The sequence below is a fragment of the Pleurodeles waltl genome, chromosome 6 (assembly GCF_031143425.1).
Source record: "Pleurodeles waltl isolate 20211129_DDA chromosome 6, aPleWal1.hap1.20221129, whole genome shotgun sequence".
Taxonomy (NCBI): Eukaryota; Metazoa; Chordata; class Amphibia; order Caudata; family Salamandridae; genus Pleurodeles; species Pleurodeles waltl.
In genome coordinates, this window is record NC_090445.1 from 660,304,796 (window position 1) to 660,332,758 (window position 27,963).

The 27,963-nt window shown below is 45.6% G+C and overlaps 1 protein-coding gene across 1 annotated transcript in view; it reads right to left on the reverse strand.

Annotated features, from left to right (window-relative positions):
• Positions 1-27,963, reverse strand: part of IPO9 (importin 9) — a 567,644-nt gene that overhangs the window by 320,019 nt on the left and 219,662 nt on the right. The window contains exon 18 of the mRNA XM_069239031.1: positions 18,019-18,294. Within this exon, the coding sequence (XP_069095132.1) occupies positions 18,019-18,294 (276 nt within the window). The remainder of the gene's footprint in view (positions 1-18,018; positions 18,295-27,963) is intronic.

Consider the following 27,963-nt stretch of genomic DNA (forward strand, 5'->3'; position numbering starts at 1 on the left):
TGGCCGTTAAGGATTGCTTTAAATCGCAGTTTAATCGTTCCACAACAGAATTTCCCTTGGGATGAAATGGAGACGAGTACTGGAGCTGGACCCCCCCAACGAAGCCATGGTGTCCCTGAATGCCCTTGAGGCAAAAGCAGGGCCCTGGTCCGAATGGAATGCCGCAACTGCATATGTACCAACAAAGACTCGCAAATCTCTAATAACAGTCCGAACGTCAGCCGAGCATTGTGGCCACACCCACACAAATCTGGAGCAAGAATCAACAGCGACTAGTATATATTTGTATGCACTATCAGGTGTTAATGGACCGCAATGATACAAGTACACACATTGTAATGGTCTATTTGAGATTAAGAGGGGTGTCTGTGGAGGGCGCTTAGCTATGGAAACTTTAATTTGTTGACAGATGTCACAACAAAGGACATACTGCTTAGTCTCTTTATAGAGACCAGGCCACCAATAACGGGCCTGCATGAGTGAAATTGTAGCAGCCACGCCAGAATGTGCAGATGCCACCCCCTCATGCGCTGCTTTAATCAATTGTGGTCTTACATCTTTTTTGGGGATGTCGCATACACCTACGCCTGGAATTTTAATGTCAGCGTTCAGCATACTTCCCATCAAGTATTGATATTTATTAGGAAATCCTTTAGGATAAGGCGTACCATCAACTGTAGCTTTTATGGCACCCCTAATGTCTGTGTCTGGTTTGGAACTCAAACTAGTCACTGCAGCTACAGTAGCAACTACCACTGCAGGCTTTGCGGCTTCATCAGCCAAAGTATTTCCAGCAACGTGTATCCCAACGCGCTGGTGTCCAAGTGTATGCACAACACAGACTTTGGGTAGCGTCTCTTTCTTCCCCCACAGTAGTCTGTGTTTTATGGTGTTGCCTTTCGAATCTCTGAACCCATTCAGGCGCCAGTAATGCAGGTATTCATTAAAATACTGGACGCAATAATATGAACCACAAACAATCAGTGTGAACTGTGTCGGATCTGTATGTTCTAGTGCCATTAGAAGAGTTTTTAGCTCAGCTAATTGTGCTGTACAATCCCCTAAGGTCTGTGTATAGGTATGTTGGGGACAGAATTTCTCCCCCTCCATATAGCCACTCACAACCGCACATGCAGCAGAATATTGATGTTTAGTTCCAATCGCTGGTTGCGCAGAGCCATCGGTGTACATGACTACATTATATTGATCAATAGGCAAGGTGTCAGCGGGAACTGGATATTCAACTTCATATTGTAGAAATTCTTGAGTTTGTAACTTTGGGTAAAAAATGTAGTCTACATCAGTGGCTGTTAAAGACGTAGCCCATTGTATCCATCGTGGATGAAGTGCTTTTGCGTTTGGGACGCTAGCTTTTGTAACAGCCTCAAGGGCCGGAATAGGAGAAGCGACAATGATGCGTTTTCCTTGGGCAAGAGGTCTTTCTTTAATAACAGCCATCTGCACAGCAGTGAGCATTTTCTCTGTGGGTGCAAAGCGTTGTTCAGCAGCGGAATACAAGTGTGATTTGTATGCAATCGGGACTGTCTCACCTTCATTAAATGTGACATAAGTAAAACCAATGGCACCAGCTATCACCCTGATGACCAAATGTGTCTTATTGTCCCGTGTGTGTAAATGTTTTGCTGCTAGCATATCTGCCTGTAACTCTTGAAGAGTATGTGTATGTTCAATTGTCCAGAATTTGCTTGAAAAATCAGGACGTATTAATTCATATAAAGGTTTTATGCGTGTAGCATAATCAGGAATGTATGTTCTGCCAAAATTTAGAAAGCCCAACAATGATTGTAGTTTTTTAATCGTATTTGGCGGTTGCAATTGTGCACATTTCTCTTAAAGTTGTGGCGATAGGCTCTTCCCTTCATTTGACAGCTCATATCCCAGGAACAGGATGCTGAGGAAGGCAATTTTTGATTTTTTGAAGTTATATTTGTAGCCGAGTTCGGCAAACCCTACAACAATGCGGGCTACCAGTCTTAAATGTTGTAGTAACTCGTCATCCGTGAGATATATATCGTCCACATATGACAATGCTTCAGGGTCTACCTCGTTTAAAATAGCAGTCACACGAGCTGCAAACAGTCCTGGGCTGTTCCTATACCCTTGAGGCAAACGACAGAATTTTTTCTGGAAGCCTAGGGCTCAAAAGCTTGTTATATCTCTGCGTTCAGACGCAATATTCTGGCAGAAGAATCCATTCGAGATATCCAAAGTCATTTTATATTTTTTTCGCACAATGTTGCTCATTAGTGCAGTGCTATGCGAATTTTGTATAGCATATGTACGTGTATGTCCGTTTAAATGTCTGTAGTCTAAGACTATTCTGTATGAATGGTCCGGTTTAGCTACAGGAAATAAGGGATTATTCATCGGTGAGACACAGGCTTCAATCACCCCCTGGTATTCTAATTGCGTAAGTATTTCTCTCACTGGTGCCCTTGCTTCGTGTTTTATGGGATACTGGTTGTGGCTGAGGTTCACCTTTAATGGGAATGACATGATATGGAGAATCCCTGTCCCACCCTAAGTGATTTCTATATAACGCAGGTGGTTGTGCGAGAGCCAATTCTATAGAATAGGACTCAGCGAGTTCCTCTGGAACAAGGGACGAGAAAGAAGGTTTAATAATCTCCTCCCCAGCTGGGCAGGTGCGGATAAAATCAGGTGGCCAATCTTGTTCGGCCAACAAAATGTCATAGATTTTAACTACACGATCCCAGAAGATTGTGTGTATGGTGCGTTCAATGTCTACTTCTAATTATAGAGTTACTCTATACACCCTATCGAGTTCGGAGACACGCATATCCGGTGTTTCTACTTGTATGAAGTCATCAGTTGCTTTCACCTCAAGATGCTCTAGAAGATTCTGGCGAACTATTGTGACCTCTGCTGCGCTGTCTAGCAGTGCTAGAGCCCAGTTCTTGTTCTTCAAGAGAACCCTCTTCCTGAGAAGCCTAACTGAGACAGCTGCCACTTTTTTCTTTTTAAATTGTTGTTTTTGTTGTACTGGTTTCTCTTCCTTCTTAACAGAAACCTCCGAAGAGCGTTGTGATTCGTGTCTCTGTTTCACATACTCTTTTCTCCGCTCTGATCGCCCACCTCTCTCATTTCTCTTTTCCGATGAGTCCTGAAAGGAACGAGATTGGCGTGTATCAGTATATTGATATCTATCAGGCGTTTTTATATTCTCTCTATTTCTGAGATTATACCTATTCTGTGGGGTCTCCGTGCGTGGCGATTCTCCCCTTTCTTTTTTAGGCGTTTGTTGTTTTTTCTCCCAGCGTTTCTTATTACCCTCAGGTTGTTGTTTAGTATTGTCTTTATTAATTTTACCCTGAAATTGAGGTTTTTGTGGACTAGCCCCAAGGCTATCTCGACCGATACTGGAATATGTCTCCGCTATTATTTTAGGCAGTTCTCGCTCCTGATTTTGTTGTGGAACGTCACGAAGACGCATGCGCAATGTAAGTGTAAATGCTTCCCCTTTAAGGTTAGTTAGGATAATTGAAGGAAATGTGGCAAATTTGCCCATCAGTTACATTCCTAAATCTAGGGCCGGGGCAGCCCATATTCATCTCGAATTTGTCTAAGCACTTCCGGTAGGTTGGCTATTGTTGGTGTACCATGTGCCGTTGTACAGAGTGCAGCCAATACCGTGCCCCATGTACTACAGTGTTCAACTGTGGGAACCATCCCAAAGGGCAAGCACATAGTTAATATTCTATGTTTATCCTGAGGTCCCGTATGGGGAAATACTGCCTCCAGCGTATTAATTTTTTGTGCTAGCCAAAACTGAGTCTCCTCTCATTTGGCTGGGACTTTACCCATAATAGAGTGTACAGTCACCGGATTTATACCTGGTGTTACTGCATGTGGTTGTGCTGGAGCAGCATGCGCTGGGTTTGTATTTAGTGTCTGCATCACAAATTGTACTAATCGTCTATATATTGCTGTTAATTCAATATATAAGCGTCGAACCTCTGCTACCGCCATATTCGCAACCGCAGGATGAGGTGTATATGTGGCCAATAAAGGCCAGGTGGGACCATCATTACTTAGTGGACCTAACCTTACTGGTAATATTGTATGGGGTAGGGTGCCATCAAGCCAATTATTATGTTCTTGATAAGATAGAGACATCTCTAAGTATGCATACGCCCTGTACTGCCCAGGCGCGTTCGCAACTGTATATGTATGAAATGTATTTGTGTTCCCATCAACTGCTGGAAATGTGACCCAAGAGTAAAACAGCTCTGTTCTATAGGCTGCGTGAGCGTCCACCACAAATGTGACTGTGCTTTCAGTCCATGTGCTAGTAAATGTGTCGTAAGTGGTTGTCTCATGTTAAGAGCTATTTGTACAGCCTGGGGATTCGCCATTAGAAACGCACTAAGGGTTCAGAGAAGGCACACCAGACAGGGTCTTTTTTCCTTTTAAGGTTCAAGCTTGAGCAAACACCTGCTGTAAGATAGGATTACCTATACAGTGGTGGTGGAAATCCTCAGTACCACGGACGTCTCCGTATACGGAACTGAGGGGTCATTATATAAAAATGCGACCGAGATATGCCAGTGGAGTTTCCCCAAACCACCCAAAAGGATGAAAAGAAGATACCCAGACAGGACTGCAAGAAAACCAGTGGTGGATTCTAGTAGAAAGAAGACCTATGGAGAGAGGGGACCAAGTCCTGGAGTCCCAGTGGAGTCCAGGAGGAGTAGGAGCTACTACCCACCCAGGTGTAGACGCAGGAGTTGGTCGACGGTGAGGAAGAACAGGTCAGCACTGCAGTCCTGGAGCCGGAGAAGAGTTCCTGAAGGATGGAGATGAAGGCCCATGCTGGAAGGAAGATTGCAGATGGGTGTCGGTGCAGGAATTCCACCATGTAGCCTTGGCAAAGGCAAACTTGCGGTTAGTGGAAAAGAGGTGCTGATGGGGACCATCAAGGCCAAGGAGGACTCAACCCAGGAGGGGGAGTCACAGGTGGCCCTCAGCATCTCAGAGAGCCCACAGGAGCAGAGGCAGCGCTCACAGGACTTCCACAGGACTGGGACACAGGAGTTGCAGAAGAAGCCCACGAAGCACTACAAAAGAGAATCCCCGCCGCAGGAGAACCAAGTAGGAGGCTGTGCTTTGCAGGATGGCGTGCTGGCAGCTGGAGCTACACATCGCCTGAAGATCCCTTCGAGATGCAAACAAGCCTTGGCAGCTGTAAGAGACGCGATGCACGGGGTACCGTCCTGCGTAGGAAGGCAAAGGCTTACCTCCACCAAAGTTGGATAGCTGGCAGAGAGGACCAAGAGGACTAATCCAGTCCACCACCTGTGATGTAGGATCCACACAGGCCGGCAGGAGAGGGGATCAATACAGCCAATCTTCGCTTGTTGTAGGTGCCTGCGTTTGCAGGGAAGTGACTCCTGCACTCCATGGGATATACCTTCTTCTTGTGCAGACTGGAGAGTTGCAGTCTTCTGAGGATGCACGGCCGAGGAAATGTTGCAAGGCTGTCAGGAGACGTGGAATCAAAGTTGCAGAAGAGTCTCCTTCATTGCAGTAGCGTTTGGGGTTCCTGTAGGGTCCAGTCGAGGTTCCAGTGGCCAGACTCGAAACAGAGGTTGCAGAGGAGTCCTGCTGGAATCTTTCAAGCCGAATCTGAGGACCCACCAAAGAGAGAGACCCTAAATAACCCTAAAAGGGGGATTGGTCACCTAACCAGGCAAGCATCTATCGGGAGGGGGCTCTGACGTCACTTGCCTGGCTTGGCCACGCAGATGCTCCCGAGTTCCCTGCCAACCTTGGACACAAGATGGCAGAACCCAGGGACCCTCTGGAGGAGCTCTGGACACCAATCTGGGGTGGTAATGGACAGGGGAGTGGTCACACAGTTGCTGGGCTGAAGAGAGCCTGCTCAGGCTCCCAGTCTGCCTGGGGGCTCCAAGGCAATCCTGAGGCTGATCTGAGCAGCTACAGGATTGGCCGCAGGGCAGGCTGGGAGCCTGTGTCTGTAGCGAGATGGAGGAGTGAAGCAGCTGGAGCGCACCGAGGTAGAGAGTTTTTTTAAAATATCAATTATTTGTTTTGCTTCTATTTTGAATGTCTTATAGTGTGTGTGTGTGTGTGTGTATATATAATCAAACGAAAGATCACAGTTGCATCTGATGTAAATGCTTTTGTTTGCTTCATTTAACGCAGATGAAGGAAACTGTGCTGAAGCACATGACAATTTTAACCTCCCCCCATTAACTTTGTCTAACCCCACCAACAATGGTTTGGCACAGTGTTTGGGGGTAGGGGCTGGGGGGGGGGGGGAGGGGGGTGAGGGGTAGGTGTTGTGAGAAGGGGGGAAGGGCCTGGCATGAAACAAAGGTGATAGGAATGATTATTCCCGTCACCCGTATGCTTTCTGCCAGGAAATCCCTGGTGGAAATGGGATCATAATCCCACCGCCTGTCCAGCCTTCACCGCCGGGTCAAATGTGTCCACAGTCATCCCAGCGGTCTAATCTGGCCTGGCGGTGGGTGGCAGTAAACTGGCTGCTTTGCAGCCAGTTCACTACTGTGTTCAGAATATGGCGGTCTGGACAGCCATGCCATTTGGTGGTAATGACCGCCACTGCTGGCGTGGCGGTCCAGACCGCCATGTTCATAATGGCCACTTAAGTGTCTGCCAAATTTCATACATGTTTTTAAAAAGTTATAAACATATCAAAGAAGGACATAAAACCCATCTGACACCTTCGCAAGTGCTAGTATCTTAAAAACTACTGCTCAAATTTACACCAAGGCACAAAAAGAAAACCATCTGAGTAAAGTTCTACTTGGTTTGATGTACCTCTGTACAGTAGTTTCAGAAATAAGACTTTAAAAGGGTTCCTATCTGGGCATGAAAAATCTGGACCATTAACTCACGAATCCATCAGATTTTCCAATTCACTGACAACTGACAAATCCATTAAAAAAATTAAAGTCATATCATTGGTCAAGGGAGATTCTTCTTCAGGTTTACATCACACACACCAAATACAATGCTTTTAACCTTACAATACTTACACCAATAAAGAACACCATCTAAAAGTTAAAAGTAATTAAACAACACATACCCCCCCCCCCCAAAAAAAAACTACATGTATAGTTGTCTCTCCCTAAGTAGTACAGCTTATATGATATTTAATCTCATCTGCAAGATGACAAGCAACATCTGTAACTGCATTGATTTAATTAGGAGTGAGGTCAACAGCACTTTGGTTTTGTTTGCATGGCTGATGTAAGAGACACGGATTTCGGTCCTAAACATAACTTGTGAATTTTTGTGTTTTTGGTTTTAATTTGTAACTGTAGCCATGGGCGTAGCTTGGTCAATAAGATTGAAGGCGTGTGTTCTTCAGATTTACCAACAGGCATGCTAGGATACCTTGTTTCACCACATTGTATGCGAAGCAGGATATGAGGCGGGTCTTAAGAGGCGGTAGAAAGAGAGGAAGGTGGACATTTTTTATGGCCTTTAAAGCAGACGTGTATGGGTGCTTGGTTAGGTGGGACGGTGGGTGGGATATTGTGTGTGTATGTATCAGTAGGCATGTAAAAACCCAGACAAAATCCAACAGACATGTCATACTCTACTGAAAGCCCTTGACCCAATGATTTACTTCAGAACCACTAAAAACTACCCACCACCCCTGCCCCAACCCCTATTACCGCACTACTTCCTCTCCTGATCCTTCCTTCCACCTTTCCTGCCCTTCTTTAAACCCTCCGCTACAAAAATAAATGACCCCACTCCAAGTCCAAAATAAAAAAGTACCTAAAGTACCTCCGCCCCTAAAAAAACAATTAAAAAAAAAAAAAAAAAAAATAAAAATTATGATAATAAAAATAGCTACCCACCCCAATCCCTTAATCTAGCCCCCACCTTTGCCTCATCTCCCCCCCCTTACCGGACCGCCTTCTCTCCTGAACAACGCATGGCTTTTTCTGTGCCTTACCACGCATATGCATAGTTCAGCACATGCGTTAAGGCACAAGAAAAGCTATGTGTTGTTCAGCCAAGCGTGGTTATGATTGCGGGGGAAACGCCTGAGTCCTTAAGGACACGTTGTTTAGGACATTTCCCGTAAGATACAGCTCTTCCTCATGTTAAGTTTTTCATCCAAAATGTTGTATTAGTCCATCCTTGATTATATGTGGATTTGTAATTTTCTTTTAAAATGCATATGTATCCAATATTCATTTTTATAGAAGATCGTTCTTCAATTCTCTGTGAATTCATAAATGGTAAAAGATCTATGCCCTTGTGCAGGATCCCAGAAACTGTTTCTAAGTATAAATGATTTTAAATTTGAAAACAAATTATTCAAGAACAAAGGCCTATACAAGACATTTGTTTCAGTTTCTTTATGAAGTATGTGTAAAAACGCTATCTATCAATGTGTTTTAAAAGGAATGTGCAAGTATATATTTTTGTTTGTATAGTGTAAGGTTACATGATTATGTCAGATTGAAAACATTGGAAACGAAATGTATTGGGCATTTAAAATTATTGAAAAGAATACCAATGTTAGACGTAAAAGAACATAGTGAAGGGTGAAATTAGCTTATTGTAAGTAAGCATATAAAGGCATCTGGATACAAATACATTTGCTTATAATATATTTGTGTAAAGAATTAAAATCAATCGTCTTGTAGATCCTTCTAACCTCAGATTCTTCTCCTTAGAATATCCCCCACGCGCCAGACTGGATGTGCTGGATGTGGAAAATTTTTCATAGCGGTGCTCTGGCGTGCCATTAGGTGGCGTTGTGTGGCTTTGCATTGTCTCCACACCACCTCATGCCACTCTTGAGTGTTGACAGCTGTTTTTTCGCTTCAACCTTTCCTTGCTCTCAGATGGGTAGTGTAATCTGTTGGTAACATGCTGAATGCTAAAGTACATGTTAAAAAGAAGCCATTTCATAGAATGGGAAGGTAGAAGGGTCTGTAAGGGATCTGTCTTTAGAGTATTCATCAGAAAGAGCAATACACCAGTAACATGATCTTCAGGTGGCTTTTGCCAACCACACCGGTTTTAAGTCATTTCATTTTAGGTACATGTATTAAAAAAACAAATATTTCAAATAAGTTGTTCGGTTTGCTTATGACGCCTTAACGTATTCCTAAAAAATAAAAAAATAAAACCTTAGAAAGTGGGTGCAGGTTTGTGCACAATTTGTTGACTTGTAAAACAAAAGAAGAGAGTTCTCTTGAAGAACAAGACATGGGCGTTAGCACTGTTAGACAGCGCGGCAGAGGTCACAATAGTTTGCCGGAATCTTCTAGTGCATCTGGAGGTGACAGCAACTGATGACTTCATACAGGTCGAAACAGCAGATGTGCGTGTCTCTGATCCCGATAGAGTTTATACAGTAACTTTACAATTAGAAGGGGACATTGAGCGCACTATAAAAGCCATCTTTTGGGACCGTGTGGTCAAATTGTATGACATTCTGCTGGCCGAACAGGATTGGCCACCTGACTTTGTTCGTGACTGTCCAGTTGGGGAGGAGGTTATTACACCTTCATTCTCACTGCTTGTTCCGGGAGAACTAGCAGAGTCCTATAGTAAAACATGGGCTCTGGCGCAGGCTCCCGCCCTATATAGAAATAATGTGGGGTGGGATAGAAATTCACCATATCATGTAATTCCGATAAAGGGCGAACCTCAGCCGCAACCGCAATATCCTATCAAATTTGAAGCAAGGGCATCGGTAAGGAAAATACTTACACAATTGGAGTACAAGGGAGTAATTGAATCCTGTGTCTCGCCGATGAATAATCCCTTATTTCCAGTAGCTAAACCGGATCATTCATATAGGATAGTAGTGGATTACAGACATTTAAATGGACATACACGCACGTATGCAATACAAAATTCACACAGCGCAGCGCTCATGAATAATATAGTGCATAAGAAATACAAAACAACATTAGATATCTCGAATGGTTTCTTCTGCCAAAATATAGCGCCCGAAAGTAGGGGCTATACGAGCTTTAGTACGTTTGGCTCACAAAAAAAGTTTTGTCGTCTGCCTCAGGGGTACAAGAATAGCCCAGGACTATTTTCAGCTCGCGTAACAGATTCTGCACGAGTTGGACCCTGAAGCTTTATCGTATGTTGATAAATATCTGACGGACGATGAGTTACTGCAACATCTAAGGCGGGTAGCACGCATTGTTGTGGGATTTGCTGAAATTGGATACAAATTTAATTTAAAAAAAATCGAAGATGGCCTTCCTCAGCGTCATTTTCCTGGGATATGAGTTGTCGAATGAGGGCAAGAGCATAGCGCCACACTTTTTGGAGAAATGTGCTCAGTTGCAACCTCCTAATACGGTTCGGAAACTCCAGTCGATATTGGGGTTTCTAAATTTTGGCAGAACTTACATTCATGATTATGCTACACGTATAAAACCATTATACGAGTTGATTCGCCCTAATTTTTCGAGTAGATTTTGGACTAATGAGCATACACATATTCTTTGAGATTTGTAAACTGATCTCTTGGCAGTAAAGCATTTACATACTCGGGACAATAAAACGCATCTGGTCATCAGGGTTATACCTGGTGCCGTTGGATTTACATATGTCACCTTTAATGAGGGTGAGACAGTCCCGATAGCATACAAGTCCCACTTGTATTCGGCTGCAGAACAAAGTTTTGCACAAACTGAGAAAATTCTCACTGCTGTACAGATGGCTGTTATTAAAGAACGACCTCTTGCCCAGGGCCAATGCATTGTTGTCGATTCCCCGATTCCAGCCTTGGAGGCTGTTACAAAAGCGAGTGTTCCTAATTCGAAAGCTTTACACCCGCAATGGATTCAATGGGCTACGTCTTTCACAGCCACTGATGTAGGTTACGTATTTGACCCTAAACTGCAGACTCAAGAATTCCTTCAATATGAAATGGAGTACCCAGTTACCGCTGGCACATTGCTTATTGACCAATATCAAGTGGTCATGTATACCGATGGCTCTGCGCAACCAGCGGTTGGGACTGAACAACAGTATTCTGCTGCATATGCGGTGGTGAGCGGCTATATGGAGGGGGAAGTGTTCTGCCCCCGACATACTTATACATAGACATTGGGAGATTGTACGGCACAGTTGGCGGAGCTGAAAGCTCTTTTGTTAGCCTTGGAACACGCAGATCCGGCGATACTTACTTTGCTGGTTTGTGACTCCTATTACTGTGTTAAGTCTTTCAATGAATATTTGCGTTACTGGAGGTTGAATGGTTTCAGAGATTCCAAAGGTAACACCATTAAGCACAAATTGCTGTGGGGAAAAATTGTGGATTTGAAGGAAAAGCTTCCTAAAGTCCATGTTGTGCATACACTTGGACACCAGCGCGTTGAAATACACGTTGCTGGGAATACTTTGGCTGATGAAGCCGCAAAATCGGCAGTGGCAGTTGCCACTGTGGCCGCAGTAACTCGTTCGAATTCCAAACCAGACAGAGATTTTGGCTGCCATAAAAGCTACGGCTGATGGCACGCCATTCCCTAATGGATTCCCTTCTAAATATAATTACTGTATGGGTGGTATGCTAAACGCTGTAGTTAATATCCCAGGCGTTGGTGTACGTGAAATGCCCAATAAAGTTGAGAGACCTCGATTAATTACTGCAGCACATGAGGGAGCGGCTTCTGCACATGCAGGCGTGGCTGCCACTATTTCACTCTTACAGGCTCGTTATTGGTGGCCTGGTCTTTGTAAAGGGACAAAGCAGTATGTCCTTTGTTGTGATGTCTGCCAACAAATTAAAGTTTCCATGGCTAGACGCCCGCAGCAGACGCCTCTTCTCATATCAAATAAACCTTTACAGTGTGTGTACTTGGATCATTGTGGTCCGCTGACGCCAAATAGTGCATACAGATATATATTGGTTGCTGTAGATTTGTGCTCCAGATTTGTGTGGGTCTGGCCACAGCGCTCGGCTGACGCTCGAACTGTTATTAAAGATCTGCGCATCTTTGTCGATACATTTGCAGTTGCAGCTTTTCATTCGAACCAAGGCCCTGCCTTTGCCTCTAAGGCATTCAGGGACACCATGGCTTAATTGGGGGTCCAGCTCCAGTTCTCGTCTCCATTTCATCCCGAGGGAAATTCTGTCGTGGAGCGTTTAAATCACTGTTTTAAAGCAATCCTTAACGGCCAGAGTTATAGGTATGGGTCGTAGTTCGCTAGCCCACCTGTATGGAGTACAGAGAGCACTTAATAACTTGCCTAGAAGGTCCCTGGGCGGTCGTACTTCATATGAGTGCCTGTTTGGAACACAAATGTATGTTCCTGATCTAGATGGTCCTGGTGTGGAGACGGCGGACACGCCCTTTGACATAAATGATCGTGTCACTGTTTTGCAGGATTTGCAACAATTCCGTGAGGAAAACTCTTCTGCAAGTGCTGCCTCCACAGGCATTAAGGATGAACCAGTGACGTCTACTGGGTGGATTCCCAGGATTGGGGATCTTGTGCGTGAAAAGGTCGCAGTAAAAAAAGAATTTGGTCCTTCTTATCGAGTGCCTGTCCCTGTGATAGGGATCAGCGGCACAAGAACTGATTTTGCCACCGTTGCAAGGTGCCAAAGGAAATCGCTTTGTTTCCATTGATAATGTCAAGTTACAACATGTGGCCGATTCTGCAGAGCAGACCAAGAGGGACGCCCAGTAGTTCCGGAATCCCTCTCACTACTGGGGAAGAAGTTCTGCTGCATGTGATTTGCACCGACGCCATTTCCTCTCCGAGCTTGGGGAGGGTGGAAGCTGATCTTGCGATTGTTCCACTTACTGCGCATGATTTGGAATCTTTTGATCAAGTTGCTGTAAGTTCTACTGATATTGCTGAACATGTGGTCTACAGCGTGCCAAGGCGAGAGCCACCATCTGCTTCTTTGTTTACTGTTGCACCTTTTGCGAGAACTACCTCTGGCTGCTTTAACACCACTGATGATACCGTGTCGGACTCCTCGTCCTCTTCAACATTAGCCCTGGGTCCATGTAAGCTGATGTGTTGGCTCAAACATACATATTTTGTTGTTCCTTGGAACTATCTGAGGCTTTTTATGACTGTGATGACTCTTTTCCTATGGCTGGGGTTTGTAGTTACCTTTTTTCTGGTGATACATGGTCATTTTCTTCCTGAACGATCTAACATTGAGCACGTGGAGACGGTGTTGAAGCCACATTTTTCGTCACATATGGTTCGAAGAGACTTGTCCTTTGTGAACACTTCTGCAGTACCAATTCCGGATGGGATTGTGTGGGATAGAGTGATGTTTGATATATATGGTCCCACTGAAATAATTCAAATACCGTATGTTCTCAAATTGTCAATGAATGATATCGTTATACCAGGCATTGTATCTGATGATTGGGATGTAAAGACAGTTGATTCTATGTTGACAGAATTGCAATATTATACTGTCTATGAAAATGAAGATGCTTCCCAATTTAGAGATAATTATGGTGACATGTTTTGCTACAATTATTATGGACACCACTTTATTCATAAAGCTAGTAGCCCTAAATCAATATTTGAATATATGCAATGGGAACATTGCCCGACTCCTCCACTGGGGAGTTCTAAAACGTATTCTGATAAATTTGCATATTTTTCTGGGCATAATCAACAGGGTACTAAGTCTTACTATTATAAGGTTACTCCGCATACTAATAAGCAAATGTTATTGACTGATACTAAATTACTGTATTCAAATTTGTTTGTATCCAAACTTTCGGTTGAGGGGTATGAATACTGGTCCAAAACTGTTGATTTGAAAAGTGCCTCGGGAATGAAAAATTGGCAAATGCGGGGCAGGGACACATTGTTTAGGGCGTGTATTATTCCTGTCCAAATGATTTTCCTAAATGACACTGTACAACAGACTAGTTGTTTGGGCTTGGCAACGATTAGAGATTTGAATATGCCTAGCATACCCGTCCCTTCCAAATTGAACAACTGGCAGCAATATATTAATGCCACGTTTACTCAGCTTACAGACTGGGTCCAGAATAGTACACTTAACACTTCATGGATACGTCCGGGCGGTTATTGTGGCCCATAGACACTAATGGGTGTCATCAGCGTTTTGTCACCTCTTCGGGGGGGTTCAGGACTAGTAGGGCAGACCCTCGCTACATATCACCAGAACATGCTGATATCATTACTACATACAGCGTGGGGAAACTTTGTCAACAATGGTTGAAGTCATCCACGCTGGATGCAGTTAAGACATCTCACGTTACTGTCTAATGATACTGACTTGCAAGATTTTTTGTCAGGACCTAGAATACCGCGGAAGAAACGTTTTTTGTATGAAATATATAATGAGATTTGGAAACTTTCACAACAGGAAGCAGCGGCCCGGTTGAGGCAAATTGATCAGGAAAATTTGATGCAGGCTTTGTCTGTTGTAGATAATGGGATGCATACACTTTCAGACCGTGTATACACAATTGACAACGTTGTTTCCTCTGCTATAGACATTATTAAATCTGATATGTCTTCTTTATATCATGGGCAGAGTCAAACGCGGTCCGTCATGCAGTTGGGTTGGACTCTACAGACCTGGAAGGCGGGTCGCGTTCCATGGCAGCACATTCGTGCCAGGGAGATATTTCTTTCCTTTAATTTGACCCGTCAACAACAGCTGATGGCTTAGAAGGAAGCAACATATGTTATGTTAAATATTGAAAAGTTGGAGAAATTGCCTTTGACTGTGGCTGAGATTCTGTCAGCTGAGTGGTTGATTCACGGGGTTATTAATTTGCCTATCTCCACTCTGCAATTTACTTCTTGTTTAAAGCACATTCCGGTGGGTAGATATGAACGGTTGGGAGACAGTGACATACACGAGGTGTGGGAGCTTCCCTTTCTATACAGATGTATTAATGGCTTGAGGGAGGTTTTTCTTAGCGGTAGCGAATGCGAAACTTCTGTCAGCCATTCAATGGTTTGTAAGCAGCTGTCTTTGCACAGGGCGTGTAATGCCTCGATTGCTAACTTAGCTTGTTATCTAAAGGGAGTTCCAGTCACGGTAATTAAAAACACTTTCCAGGTGCTTTCATATGGCAGTTACGTCCTTCTTAACAGTGAACCCTGTTGTGGCATGCATGGTGGAATAGTTTACGTAGTCATTGTCACCAAGGCCGTTACGTGCTGCGGGAATGTGTTGTTTCCCCCAACTCAAATTAGGGAGGTAGCGGACATCTGGCCTCATATTGCTACTTCCAAGGTGAATTTCGACAAGTTGAGTCGACTGAAAGCTCTATTGTTTCAAAAGCATGTGGCCCTTACATCTGCTAGCGAGACCTACGCACTTCAGGTGGCGAGGTCATCAGCGGAAATACAGTCTCTTTTGAATACTAACTTTCCGAGTCACTTTGGTGAACTCGTGGGACGTATATTTAATGCGTCCAGCACTGCTGGAATGGCACATTTTTTCAAAGCCGTAGGTGTTGGTTTTGCTCATACCTTCTCTTCCATATTCGGTTTAATACCTTCGGTTATTCACTCTATTTTCGGAAGCATTTTTGGGGGATTCCCGATTACTTTGGCTTTGTTGGCTGGGGTTTTGCTGTTGCTGCTGTTCTTCTGCAATTGCTGTCCCACTGCGACGAAATCCCATGTTAGTGCTCCCGTCAGCGCAGCTGTCGTGAACGCATGATGCAGCATTTCAGGGCAACACTCCTGGGACATTTGGAGTGTGACTGGTCTCTGTCATTCCGACCGGTTTTGGATTGTGTGCAACCCGTGTTTCGGTGCCTTTGGTGCTCGTTTTAACATGCACTGGCTCTCTGTCTCTCACTGCAGCGCCGCCCCAGTGGTCGATACTGATCTGTTGATGTTCCCGATTAGGGCCCATTCCCAGACTTGTGCACTGCGGTTGTGTTTGCTTCGTGAGGCTGTTTATGAGATTCCCTTCCTGGAGGAAGATGGTATTGTCTCATTCATAGGCCCTGCACGGGGTGCCGCCCCGGATGGTTCTGGGGCTCTGGAACACACCTGCTCCATGTTAATTTTTGGCGTGGATTTTCCGATGTTGACATCTGTCGAAGTGGAGGATCTCCTGCTTTCCGTGGCTTCTGTCTAAGAATTAGATTTTTTTTTTTTTCTTTTTTAAATTGACATTATATCAGATTTGGCTCTACCATCACATGCTTCCCAATTTAGATTTGTTTTCTGCTTTGTTGTCCTCTGATCTTTTCGAAATATATTTTGATGTGTTTTTGTATCTGGGGCATATTTTTATATTGTTAGAACCACTTGCTACCGACAAGGGGAGGGTGTAGTGTGGTCAGTTTTATGTATCCTTTGCGCATTAGCTTCAGGCTTTAGGCCTTTGTGCACTTTGCCCTGGATGTATATTATTCCTTTGCTTGCAGCTTAGAGCCTCTGTGCACTTTGCTCTAAATGCTTTTTATTCGGCTTCGTACTGTTATTTTTCGAATAACCAGTTCTACGGTCTTGTTTTATTTTTTTATATCACACTGTTTAGCCTACTTCAGCACTGGAGTTCTCAATAACACATTCCTGTTCACTCTGTGCTTCAGTCAAGGATACAGTCTGGTACATTGCCGATAGACGTGGTAGGAGTTTAGTCTTTGGCGTTCTTGCGTAGCGACATTTTGTGATAACGCTGACATGTTAGTTATAAAAACAATTCCTTGTCCCAATAGAGGAGAGAGGGAGATTACGACCAAGGAACCACAACTAGACGCTGACTGCCTCGTTGCAGATGCTGAACAAGATCACAGGCCTTTGCTCAGGTATGAGGGTTGATGTCTTCCCAGGGAATCTGAAAGGCAAGTTAGAAGCTTAACATGCTGTGCTCTAACTAGAACTAGATGAGAGAGAGTAGAAATTGTTAACACCATGATAGCGTTATTCTTATGTTTCACTCTCCTCGTGACTATTTCAATCCTACTGTGTTGTATGGTTCTGGTTATTGCGGCTCACGCCTTAATATCTAAAATGCAGTTGTTTTATTAAAACAATATATAAAACTAAAACTGCCTTTGTCATTTGTATATGAGATCACACTGTAAATGAGAGAGTTGGTTTGGATCTGAGTGACCACGACTTCCCTGAGAAGTTCCAAAGATGTCATGCGCTCGGCTGCCCAATCATCCCTTCCCTATGGGAGAGATGAGGCACTGCTAGTTAGCCGGAGCAAAACCGGATTTAGGGTGACAGAGGTCCTTCCAAGTGGGTCAGACTCAGTCCCCCACACCGTGAACGATCCTGCTACCTAGAAATCCAGTAGTCTCATTTAGGATAATGAGAGCCCATGCGACAATATGTAGTAGAAATCTGAAGCTTGCCTTCGTGAGGTAAGCTTTGTGACCACATAAACTTAACTGCATTTCATGCTCTATTTACTGATCATGGTACGATAGACGGCTGAGCTTGTCCCATTGAGATTCCTTCCTGTGATGCGCCGAGGTTGCATATGGACCATTGCAGCATTAGCCAAGAATAGAAAATAAAAGCATGCAAGACTAAACTTGCTATCAGAGGCATGGAAAGGAAAAGTTCAAACTGTTATCTGAAATCATTCCAGCAAAACTGCCCCATCTAATCCTTATTTTATTTTGTGACAGTTATTTGTCACCTTCTTCTCATGTACCAATACACAAGCACACAGGTTTACAGCTCTATAGGATTAACAAACACTCATTATCATAATCTCTGAACCTGTGACACCAACATGACACCTTCCTTGCAACTCTGAACCAGGATACTCACTATATCTGCATGGAACCGTGCCACTGACCGCCATGCAATACCTACAGGGCTTCTACTTAAAACACTTCTAAAGTCACCTTCTCTGTAACGACATGACAGATCATCCTGTGCCAACAAATCGTTGAGCCCTTGGAAGCATCTTCTAGATCCAGCATTTTATAGATTTAAATCTATAACACCTCGACATAGATCTTTCAGTCCAAGTAAAACAATAGAATGTACCTGCATAACGCTGAGCGTCTCTGCTTGCTGCATTTTGCTGAGGATGGCTCTGAGAATCTGATCCAGATTATCCCCAAGTTCCTGTCCGGCTTTGGAAATCAGAGTGGAAACGAGCCTGCCAACGAAAGCTGCAGTGAACTCAGATGTTCGGGGATCCAGAAGTTGGCTGACCACCTGCATGACATACCAGAGCCCATTGTGGCCCTGCTCATCATGCCACTGTGCAATCTGCTCCAAAGCTACAGAGACATAGGCCCGCAAACATTCCCCCCCATTCTGAAAGAAACAAAACAAGCACCATTAGAACACTAGCAATAGGACCATTTCACTTTATAGTTTGGTTTCATGATGTACCCGTAGCACCCCTCCCTGCAGTTACATACATCTATGTACATGAAAAGTTTGGAGGGTATTCTTAGATGATCCCATCTTTCTCCTAAACTCGAGGCCACTACCTCACACCCTGAAGACCACACTTGCCCACTTGTGACTGCCAGTATGAATTAAGCTTTGAATTGAAGGATCTTTATGTCCACAAGGCATTCAGAAATAGCCACGCCACTGCTGCTTTGCACAACAGTAATTAAGGAAGCCTTAGATCCTTAAAAAGGTGTGCACTGACTTGGATTTGAAGAATTCGGTATATTTGCTATCACTTGTGACCTAACACAAGATGACAATAATACAGCACAATACCCAAAAAACTGCATGAAAACTCAAAGAACAAAAATATTTATTTGCATTGTTCCAACATACCACACATTTGTATTTCCGTTGACATTACTTGCATCGCTTGTTGTACCAACAGACTACATATTGTAGATGAAATCTGGAGAGCTTTGACAAGACCAGTCCTTTAAATTCGGTATTAGGATCACTTTATAATGTTGCAGAATATTAAAGGAGCATTAAATGAATATTAAAGCAGAGCAGAATGTTTACTAGTTGTCTTTATTCACATTACGAAAAATAAAAATGAACTGTGAAGCATCAAGCTCAAACGTTATTTTATGATGAAAAGAATTTCGATTGGAAGAGACTAGAAAGCACATTTCACAAATATTTTTGGTTGCACTTTTTTATTATGTGAAAATTGCTAAGTCTCTAGTTATATCACCCATGAAGGCTTACATAAATGGGGGAAATTAAAAGCTACACAGAGTAAATAGAAATAACTAAAATACGTTTCAGAATTTCCTTACATCCCTTTGTTTTTCTCTTAGGAAAAAACAGTCACATCATCTGAATGACGAGGAGGGATTGTGTGGATTAAGTAGGTCAGACATCTAATTAATCAAGCAAGAACACACGTGGCTTTACCCCGCCCCGCTTGTTGCGCTCTTTAAACTGACATTTAGGTATGCAATAGCTTTGACTAAGCACGACCTAATGAATGGGTACCCTCTAAGGATAAGGATCTCAGGAGTGGGCTGTCCACCTGGCAGCCCAGCAGAACCAAATAAGCTAAATGCCCATTCCTGTTGACCAGAATCAGCAAAGTAGTAACTGGTGATAGTATGGACAGGGAAATCCACGTAGATGCAGATAGTCGCTGCTCCTGCCCGGTAGGAATGAGCTCTAAAGCCCCAAAGAGGGCCCATTTCTGACCAAGGCATAAAAAAAGTAATGTAAAAGACAGCTCTTCACACTACTGTTGTTTTTAAACCATCTTTCTTTTCTTCATAACGGAGTGAAAAATAGGGGCGAGCCAAACCTTCCTAAACAATCTGAAAGACTTATTAGCCCAATGTGCTAGAGTGCCAGTGGAGTAGATAATGCTGGATTTGGACCCATACCGGCTGCAATTAGCTGTGAAGGGAAAACAAAGTGACTTGGCAGCACCAGGTGAGGAGGGTGTGGTCTGCTGCTGGTGACCTCTCCTACTACCACTGAGGCCCCTGAAGCCAAGAAAGGGTACAACTGGTTGCAAGGGCGGTCGCTGATGATAGGCATAGCTGTAAATATTATTCGATCTTATACTATTGGTGGAACTGACTGGCAAGGGAAAGCAACCACAAGGAATGAGCAATAGCTCTGCCAGGGCAAAATCTGCCTTCCCAGAAACAACCATGTCCCTTCAAAAGGCGTCCCCATAATTAAAGCTTGAAAATCCCCGAAAAGCCAGAGAAACACACCCAAGAATGGCTTTTGATGATAACATCAGTGCCTATAGTCCAGGCCACACAAACCTTAGCATCCAGCCCAGATCGAGATAATGTGCTGCACTCTAGACATGTCACATTGTCCATACAATGATTTTCGTAAAGCTTTGTGCAAGGGTTGTTCATCATGTTCCAAAATCAAGAATGTAGCAGACCCAAAAGACCAAGTGTGCTTAAGGATGGAGCAACAAGCTAGCCAACGAAATAGCTCCTTTGCCCAGTGTCTATTTTCTTTCATTCTCTATGTGATGAACAGTTGAAAAGCAATTGAGATTGTCTGTGTATTGGGGCCATAACTATAAGACTCTCTAGAGTAGGATGCTGCATCAAGAAAGCTGGATCACCTGGGATCGGTTTATGCCATCTGGCAATTGGGTGGCTCTCTTGTGGTGTACAGCAAGACTTGAACCAGTCTGCCAAAAGGGTCTCAGTCAAGATTTGACTGAATTGCAGCAGAGGATTTACAGTAGAGGGACCAGACTGCAAGACTTCCATCAGCGGGCCTTAGCTTGGCACTGTTATCAACTTTAAGTCCAGCACATCTGCTGCTGTATATACTAGAACAAAAGAGGGACTTCCTCTATAGTGGCCCTAGAAGGGCAAATTAATTTCTTTCTCCGACCAAGGGTCCAAGCCTCAAGCGTTTTGAAGGTCATGATATAAGCCTGCTTGAGTGTAATGATACAGCTTCCTCCTCATCATCAATGCTTATAGAACTGAAGAGCATCTGGGTCTGAGCCAATGAAGATCTTCACTGTCCTGAAAAACTGCCTCTGAGGCAAGGGGACAGAAGGAGAGTCTCCCTCATTCTGACGTTGGTCTCTATTTGTGGTACTTTACGTCATGGGGAGTACCCTAGTCCAAGTCTGTTGTGGATCCATAATCATTGTGGTGGAGGAATCCAATGTCACACCACACCACTACTTTGTCCCAACGACAGGCTGATACTGTTTTTGCCTAGGAAAGATTGGCTGCCACGATGGCAACCACCACCTCCGGGAAGAAGGACAAAAGTGTTTAGGTGTAGCCTCTCAATTTCCATGCATAAAGGTGAAGAATGCAAAAGATAAGCTGCAGAACCCTGCAAAAGTCCCCCTGGATGGGAAGCCTGATGGAAGAACAGATGCTCAAGCCCAGGAGCTCTGGATACCATACTCTCTGTGCCCAATATGGGACCACTAGAAGGACTTGGGCCTGGTCAGTCTCGATTTTCAGAACTTGAGGTAGAAGAGATGCTGGCGGAAAAGCATACAGGCGTCCAGAGTTCCACTTCAGTTGGAATGCATCTCCTAACAAGAGATGCATTAGAAACTAACTGCTGACACTGTGTACTCTCAGCAGTAACGAATAGATCGAACCAAGGTTCTCCCCTTTCACAGAAGAAACCTTGTACCACTTCCATGTGAAACTGGCATTTGTGATCTGCTAGGCATACCAGCTGAGATCATCCATCCTGGCATTCAAAAATCCTACCAAGTGGTTCACCACCAGGACCAACCTTTGATGGTCCAGCTATTTCCAGAAGTATAGAGCCACCTGGCACAGTGTCCCGAAAGCCCACTCTGCCTTAACTGTTGTAATATCATGTGGCAGTGCATTTGCCCTCAAGAACAAGCACCAGCCTCTTTGAGGGATGGAAGAAAGGCTTTCAAACCCAAGAGGATGGCCGGAGTTTCAGGAGGATGCTATGGAGCAGAGACTCTGCAGGAGAACTTTGATATCCTCTGCTCCCAGGTGGCTGCATAACCCAGAAGAGATGCATAGGCCACTACTGTCAGCTTGGGTGGGGTAGGAAGAGGAGATTGTAACTGATGTGGTCAGAGAAGTCCCCTTGATGTTAGAACCATTAAGTTCCTGGAGGAGGTAAGTGTTTGTTAGTTTTGTAGGTAAGTAAACCACCTACAGGGTACAAAGTTGGGTCCAAGGTAGCCCACCGATGGGGATTCAGGGCAACCCCAAAGATACCACACCAGCAGCTCAGGGCCGGTCAGGGGCAGAGGTCAAAGTGGTGCCCAAAACGCATAGGCTTTAATAGAGAAGGGGGTGTCCCGGTTCCAGTCTGCCAGCACGTAAGTACCTGCGTCTTCGGAGGGCAGATAAGGGGGGTTTTGTAGAGGACCGGGGAGGACACAAGTCAGCACAAAAAGTACACCCTCAGCGGCACGGGGCGGCCAGGTGCAGTGTGCAAACAGGCGTTGTGTTTGCAATGTAGTTCAATGGGAGACCTAGGGGTCTCTTCAGCGATGCAGGCAGGCAAAGGGGGTGGGGGGGGGGGCTCCTCGGGGTAGCCACCACCTGGGCAAGAGATAGGGCCACCTGGGGGTCGCTCCTGCACTGGAGGTCGGACCCTTCAGGTCCTGGGGGATGCGGGTGCAGTGTCCTTACCAGGCGTCGGGTTCTTAGAAGCAGGCAGTCTCGGTCAGGGGGAGCTTCTGGATTACCTCTGCAGGCGTCGCTGTGGGGGCTCAGGGGGGTCAACTCTGGCTACTCACGGGCTCGCAGTCGCCGGGGAGTCCTCCCTGTAGCGTTGGTTCTACACAAGTCGAGCCGGGGGCGTCGGGTGCAGAGTGCAAAGTCTCACGCTTCCGGCGGGAAACGTGTGTTCTTTCAAAGTTGATTCTTTGTTGCAAAGATGCTTCTTCCTTGGAGCAGAGCCGCTGCCCTCTGGAGTTCTTGGTCCTTTTAGATGCAGGGTAGTCCTCTGAGGCTTCAGAGGTTGCTGGACCCTGTGGAACGCGTCGCTGGAGCAGTTCTTTTGAAGTGGGGAGACAGGCCAGTAGAGCTGGGGCCAAAGCAGTTGGTATCTCTGTCTTCTCAGCAGGTTTTTCAGCTCAGCAGTCCTCCTTCGTCTTAGCTTGCAGGAATCTAGTTACGTGGGTTCTGGGAGCCCCTAAATACTCTATTTAAGGGTGTGTTTAGGTATGGGGGGGTTAGTAGCCAATGGCTACTAGCCCTGAGGGTGGCTACACCCTCTTTGTGCCTCCTCCCTGAGGGGAGGGGGACACATCCTTAATCCTATTGGGGGAATCCTCCATCTGCAAGTTGGAGGATTTCTAAAAGTCAGAGTCACCTCAGCTCAGGACACCTTTGGTGCTGTCCTGACTGGCCAGTGACGACTCCTTGTTTTTCTCATTATCTCCTCCAGCCTTGCCGCCAAAAGTGGGGCCGTGACCGGAGGGGGCGGGCAACTCCACTAGCTGGAGTGCCCTGGGGTGCTGTAAGAAAGGGGGTGAGCCTTTGAGGCTCACCGCCAGGTGTTACAGTTCCAGCAGGGGGAGGTGAGAGGCACCTCCACCCAGTACAGGCTTTGTTACTAGCCACAGAGTGACAAAGGCACTCTCCCTATGTGGCCAGCAACATGTCTGGTGTGTGGCAGGCTGCTAAAACTAGTCAGCCCACACTGGGAGTCGGGTATGGTTTCAGGGGGCATCTCTAAGATGCCCTCTGGGGTGTATTTCACAATCAAATGTACACTGGCATCAGTGTGCATTTATTGTGCTGAGAAGTTTGATACCAAACTTCCCAGTTTTCAGTGTAGCCATTATGGTGCTGTCGAGTTCGTGCATGACAGATTCCCAGACCATATACTCTTATGGCTACCCTGCACTTACAATGTCTAAGGTTTTGCTTAGACACTGTAGGGGCATAATGCTCATGCACTTATGCCCTCACCTATGGTATAGTGCACCCTGCCTTAGGGCTGTAAGTCCTGCTAGAGGGGTGACTTATCTATGCCATAGGCAGTGTGAGGGTGGCATGGCACCCTGAGGGGAGTGCCATGTCAACTTAGTCATTTTCTCCCCACCAGCACACACAAGCTGGCAAACAGTGTGCATGTGCTGAGTGAGGGGTCTCCAGGGTGGCATAAGACATGCTGCAGCCCTTAGAGACCTTCCCTGGCATCAGGGCCCTTGGTACCAGAGGAAGCAGTTACAAGGGACTTACCTGGATGCCAGGGTGTGCCAATTGTGGAAACAAAGGTACAGGTTAGGGAAAGAACACTGGTGCTGGGGCCTGGTTAGCAGGCCTCAACACACTTTCAAATCATAACTTGGCATCAGCAAAGGCAAAGGCAAAAAATCAGGGGGTAACCATGCCAAGGAGGCATTTCCTTACACCAACCATCCAGTGTTTTCATTGAGTAGTCTACAAAATCAACCCAGGTCTGGCTCGAGGATTTTTGAGCCCCCCTGAACATAATCCTGTACTCCTCAGTGGAGAATCCAAAGCCCTCAATCAGGGTGGCCTTCATGAGGCCATAGGATTCTGCATCTTTACCAGACAGTGTGAGGAGTCTATCCCTACACTTTCCAGTGAACATTTCCCAAAGGAGAGCTCCCCAGTGAGATTTGTTTACTTTTCTGGTTGCACAAGCCCTCTCAAAAGCTGTGAACCATTTGGTGATATCATCACCATCTTCATATTTTGTTCCAATCCCTTTGGGTATTTTTAGCATGTCAGTAGTATCTCTGACCCTATTTAAGTTGCTGCCACCATTGATGGGAGCTAAACCCATCTCTTTTCTTTCCCTTTCTATGGCTAGGATCTGTTTCTCCAAAGCCAATCTTTTGGCCATCCTGGCTAACAGGAGGTCATCTTCATTGAGGCTGCCCTCAATGCTTTCAGAGTTGTTGGACTCTCCTGTGAGAGAAGCAACATCTCCGACTATTACTTGTGGAGTCAGGGTTGGAGAAACCCTGGTCTCCCTAACTAGGACTGGAGTGGGGAAATTCTCCTCCACATCACTAGTTTCCCCCTCTGTAAGGGTATCTTCAGAGGGGCTGTCTCTAGCAAACTCTGCCAAGAGCTCCTGGAGCTGTACTTTGGTAGGGTTTAAACCAGTCTTTATCTTTTTGATTTTGCAGAGAGCCCTTAACTCTGACATCCTAAGATGTAGGTAAGGGGTGAGGTTGTGCTCCTCCACCATCTTTTCTACAGCAGACATTATTTCTCTAAAAGTTGGGATACTTTTTAAGAATCTAAAACTATCTCTAGAACTAAATTCAAACTTTTACAAAACTTTTAAACTCTAAAAGAAATGCTAACAGGGACTAACACAAGGCCCTAGCAGGACTTTTAAAAATTTAGAAAAATAGCTCAAATTTCAAAAATCAGTTTCTAATGACAATTTGTGGAATTTAGTCGTGTGATCAGGTATTGGCGTAGTAGTCCAGCAAATGCAAAGTCTTGTACCCCACCGCTGATCCACCAATGTAGGAAGTTGGCTCTGTATGTACTATTTCAAAGTAGGAAATAGCATGCACAGAGTCACAGAATCCCCCTTAGAGGTAAGATAGTGGCAAAAAGAGATAATTCTAATGCTCTATTTTGTGGTAGTGTGGTCGAGCAGTAGGCATATCAGAGGGTAGTGTTAAGCATTTGTGGTACACACACAGGCAATAAATGAGGAACACACACTCAAAGACTGATTCCAGGCCAATAGGTTTTTATATAGAAAAATATATTTTCTTAGTTTATTTTAAGAACCACAGGTTCAAGATTTACAATCAATACTTCAAATGAAAGGTACTTCACTTAGGTATCTTAGGAACTTTGAATCAGCAAAATAGCATGTACAGTTTTGGTAAAAATGGCAATAAGCTATTTTAAAACTAGACAGTGCAAATTTCAACAGTTCCTGGGGGAGGTAAGTATGTGTTAGTTTTGCAGGTAAGTAAACCACCTACAGGGTTCAAAGTTGGGTCCAAGGTAGCCCACCGTTTGGGGTTCAGGGCAACCCCAAAGTTACCACAGCAGCAGCTCAGGGCCAGTCAGGTGCAGAGGTCAAAGTGGTGCCCAAAACACACAGGCTTCAATGGAGAAGGGGGTGTCCCGGTTCCAGTCTGCCAGCAGGTAAGTACCCGCGACTTCGGAGGGCAGACCAGGGGGGGTTTGTAGGGCACTGGGGTGGGGGGGTGGGGGGTGGGGGTGATGGAACAAGTCAGCACAAAAAGTACACCCTCAGCGGCACGGGGGCGGCCAGGTGCAGAGTGCAAACAGGCGTCGGGTTTGCAATGGATTTCAATGGGAGACCCAGGGGTCTCTTCAGCGAAGCAGGCAGGCAAGGGGGGGGCTCCTCGGGGTAGCCACCACCTGGGCAAGGGAGAGGGCCACCTGGGGGTCACTGCTGCACTGGAGGTCGGATCCTTCAGGTCCTGGGGACTGCGGGTGCAGGGTCTTTACCAGGCGTCGGGTTCTTAGAAGCAGGCAGTCGCAGTCCGGGGGAGCCTCTGGATTCCCTCTGCAGGCGTCGCAGGGGGGTCAACTCTGGCTACTCACAGGGTCGCAGTCGCTGGGGAGTCCTCCCTGTAGTGTTGTTTCTCCGCAGGTCGAGCCGGGGGCGTCAGGTGCAGAGTGGAAAGTCTCACGCTTCCAGCGGGAAACGTGCAGTCTTTTAAAAGTTGTTTCTTTGTTGCAAAGTTGTTTCTTCTTTGGAGCAGAGCCGCTGTCCTCTGGAGTTCTTGGTCCTTTTAGATGCAGGGTAGTCCTCTGAGGCTTCAGAGGTCGCTGGACCCTGTGGAACGCGTCACTGTTGCAGTTTTTCTTGAAGTGGGGAGACAGGCCGGTAGGGCTGGGGGCAAAGCAGTTGGTGTCTCCATCTTCTCTGCAGGGCTTTCAGGTCAGCAGTCCTTCTTCGTCTTCAGGTTGCAGGAATCTAGTTTCCTAGGTTCTGGGGTGCCCCTAAATACTGAATTTAGGGGGGTGTTTAGGTCTGGGAGGGCAGTAGCCAATGGCTACTGTCCTTGAGGGTGGCTACACCCTCTTAGTGCCTCCTCCCTGAGGGGAGGGGGGCACATCCCTAATCCTATTGGGGGAATCCTCCAAAACCAAGATGGAGGATTTCTAAAGGCAGGGGTCACCTCAGCTCAGGGCACCTTAGGGGCTGTCTTGACTGGTAGATGACGACTCCTTGTTTTTCTCATTATCTCCCCTGGACTTGCTGCCAAAAGCGGGGGCTGTGTCCAGGGGGCGGGCATCTCCACTAGCTGGAGTGCCCTGGGGCATTGTAACACGAAGCCTGAGCCTTTGAGCCTCACTGCTAGGTTTTACAGTTCCTGCAGGGGGGAGGTGTGAAGCACCTCCACCCAGAGCAGGCTTTTGTTTCTGTCCTCAGAGAGCACAAAGGCCCTCACCACATGGGGTCAGAAACTCGTCTCTCAGCAGCAGGCTAGCACAGACCAGTCAGTCCTGCACTGAACAATTGGGTAAAATACAGGGGGCATCTCTAAGATGCCCTCTGTGTGCATTTTTTAATAAATCCAACACTGGCATCAGTGTGGGTTTATTATTCTGAGAAGTTTGATACCAAACTTCCCAGTATTCAATGTAGCCATTATGCAGCTGTGGAGTTCGTTTCTGACAGACTCCCAGACCGTATACTCTTATGGCTACCCTGCACTTACAATGTCTAAGGTTTTGATTAGACACTGTAGGGGCATAGTGCTCATTCACCTATGCCCGCACCTGTTGTATAGTGCACCCTGCCTTAGGGCTGTAAGGCCTGCTAGAGGGCTGAATTACCTATGCCACAGGCAGTGTGAGGTTGGCATGGCACCCTGAGGGGAGTGCCATGTCGACTTAGTCATTTTCTCCCCACCAGCACACACAAGCTGGCAAGCAGTGTGTCTGTGCTGAGTGAGGGGTCCCTAGGGTGGCATAAGACATGCTGCAGCCCTTAGAGACCTTCCCTGGCATCGGGGCCCTTGGTACCAGGGGTACCAGTTACAAGGGACTTACTTGGGTGCCAGGGTTGTGCCAATTGTGGAGACATTGGTACATTTTA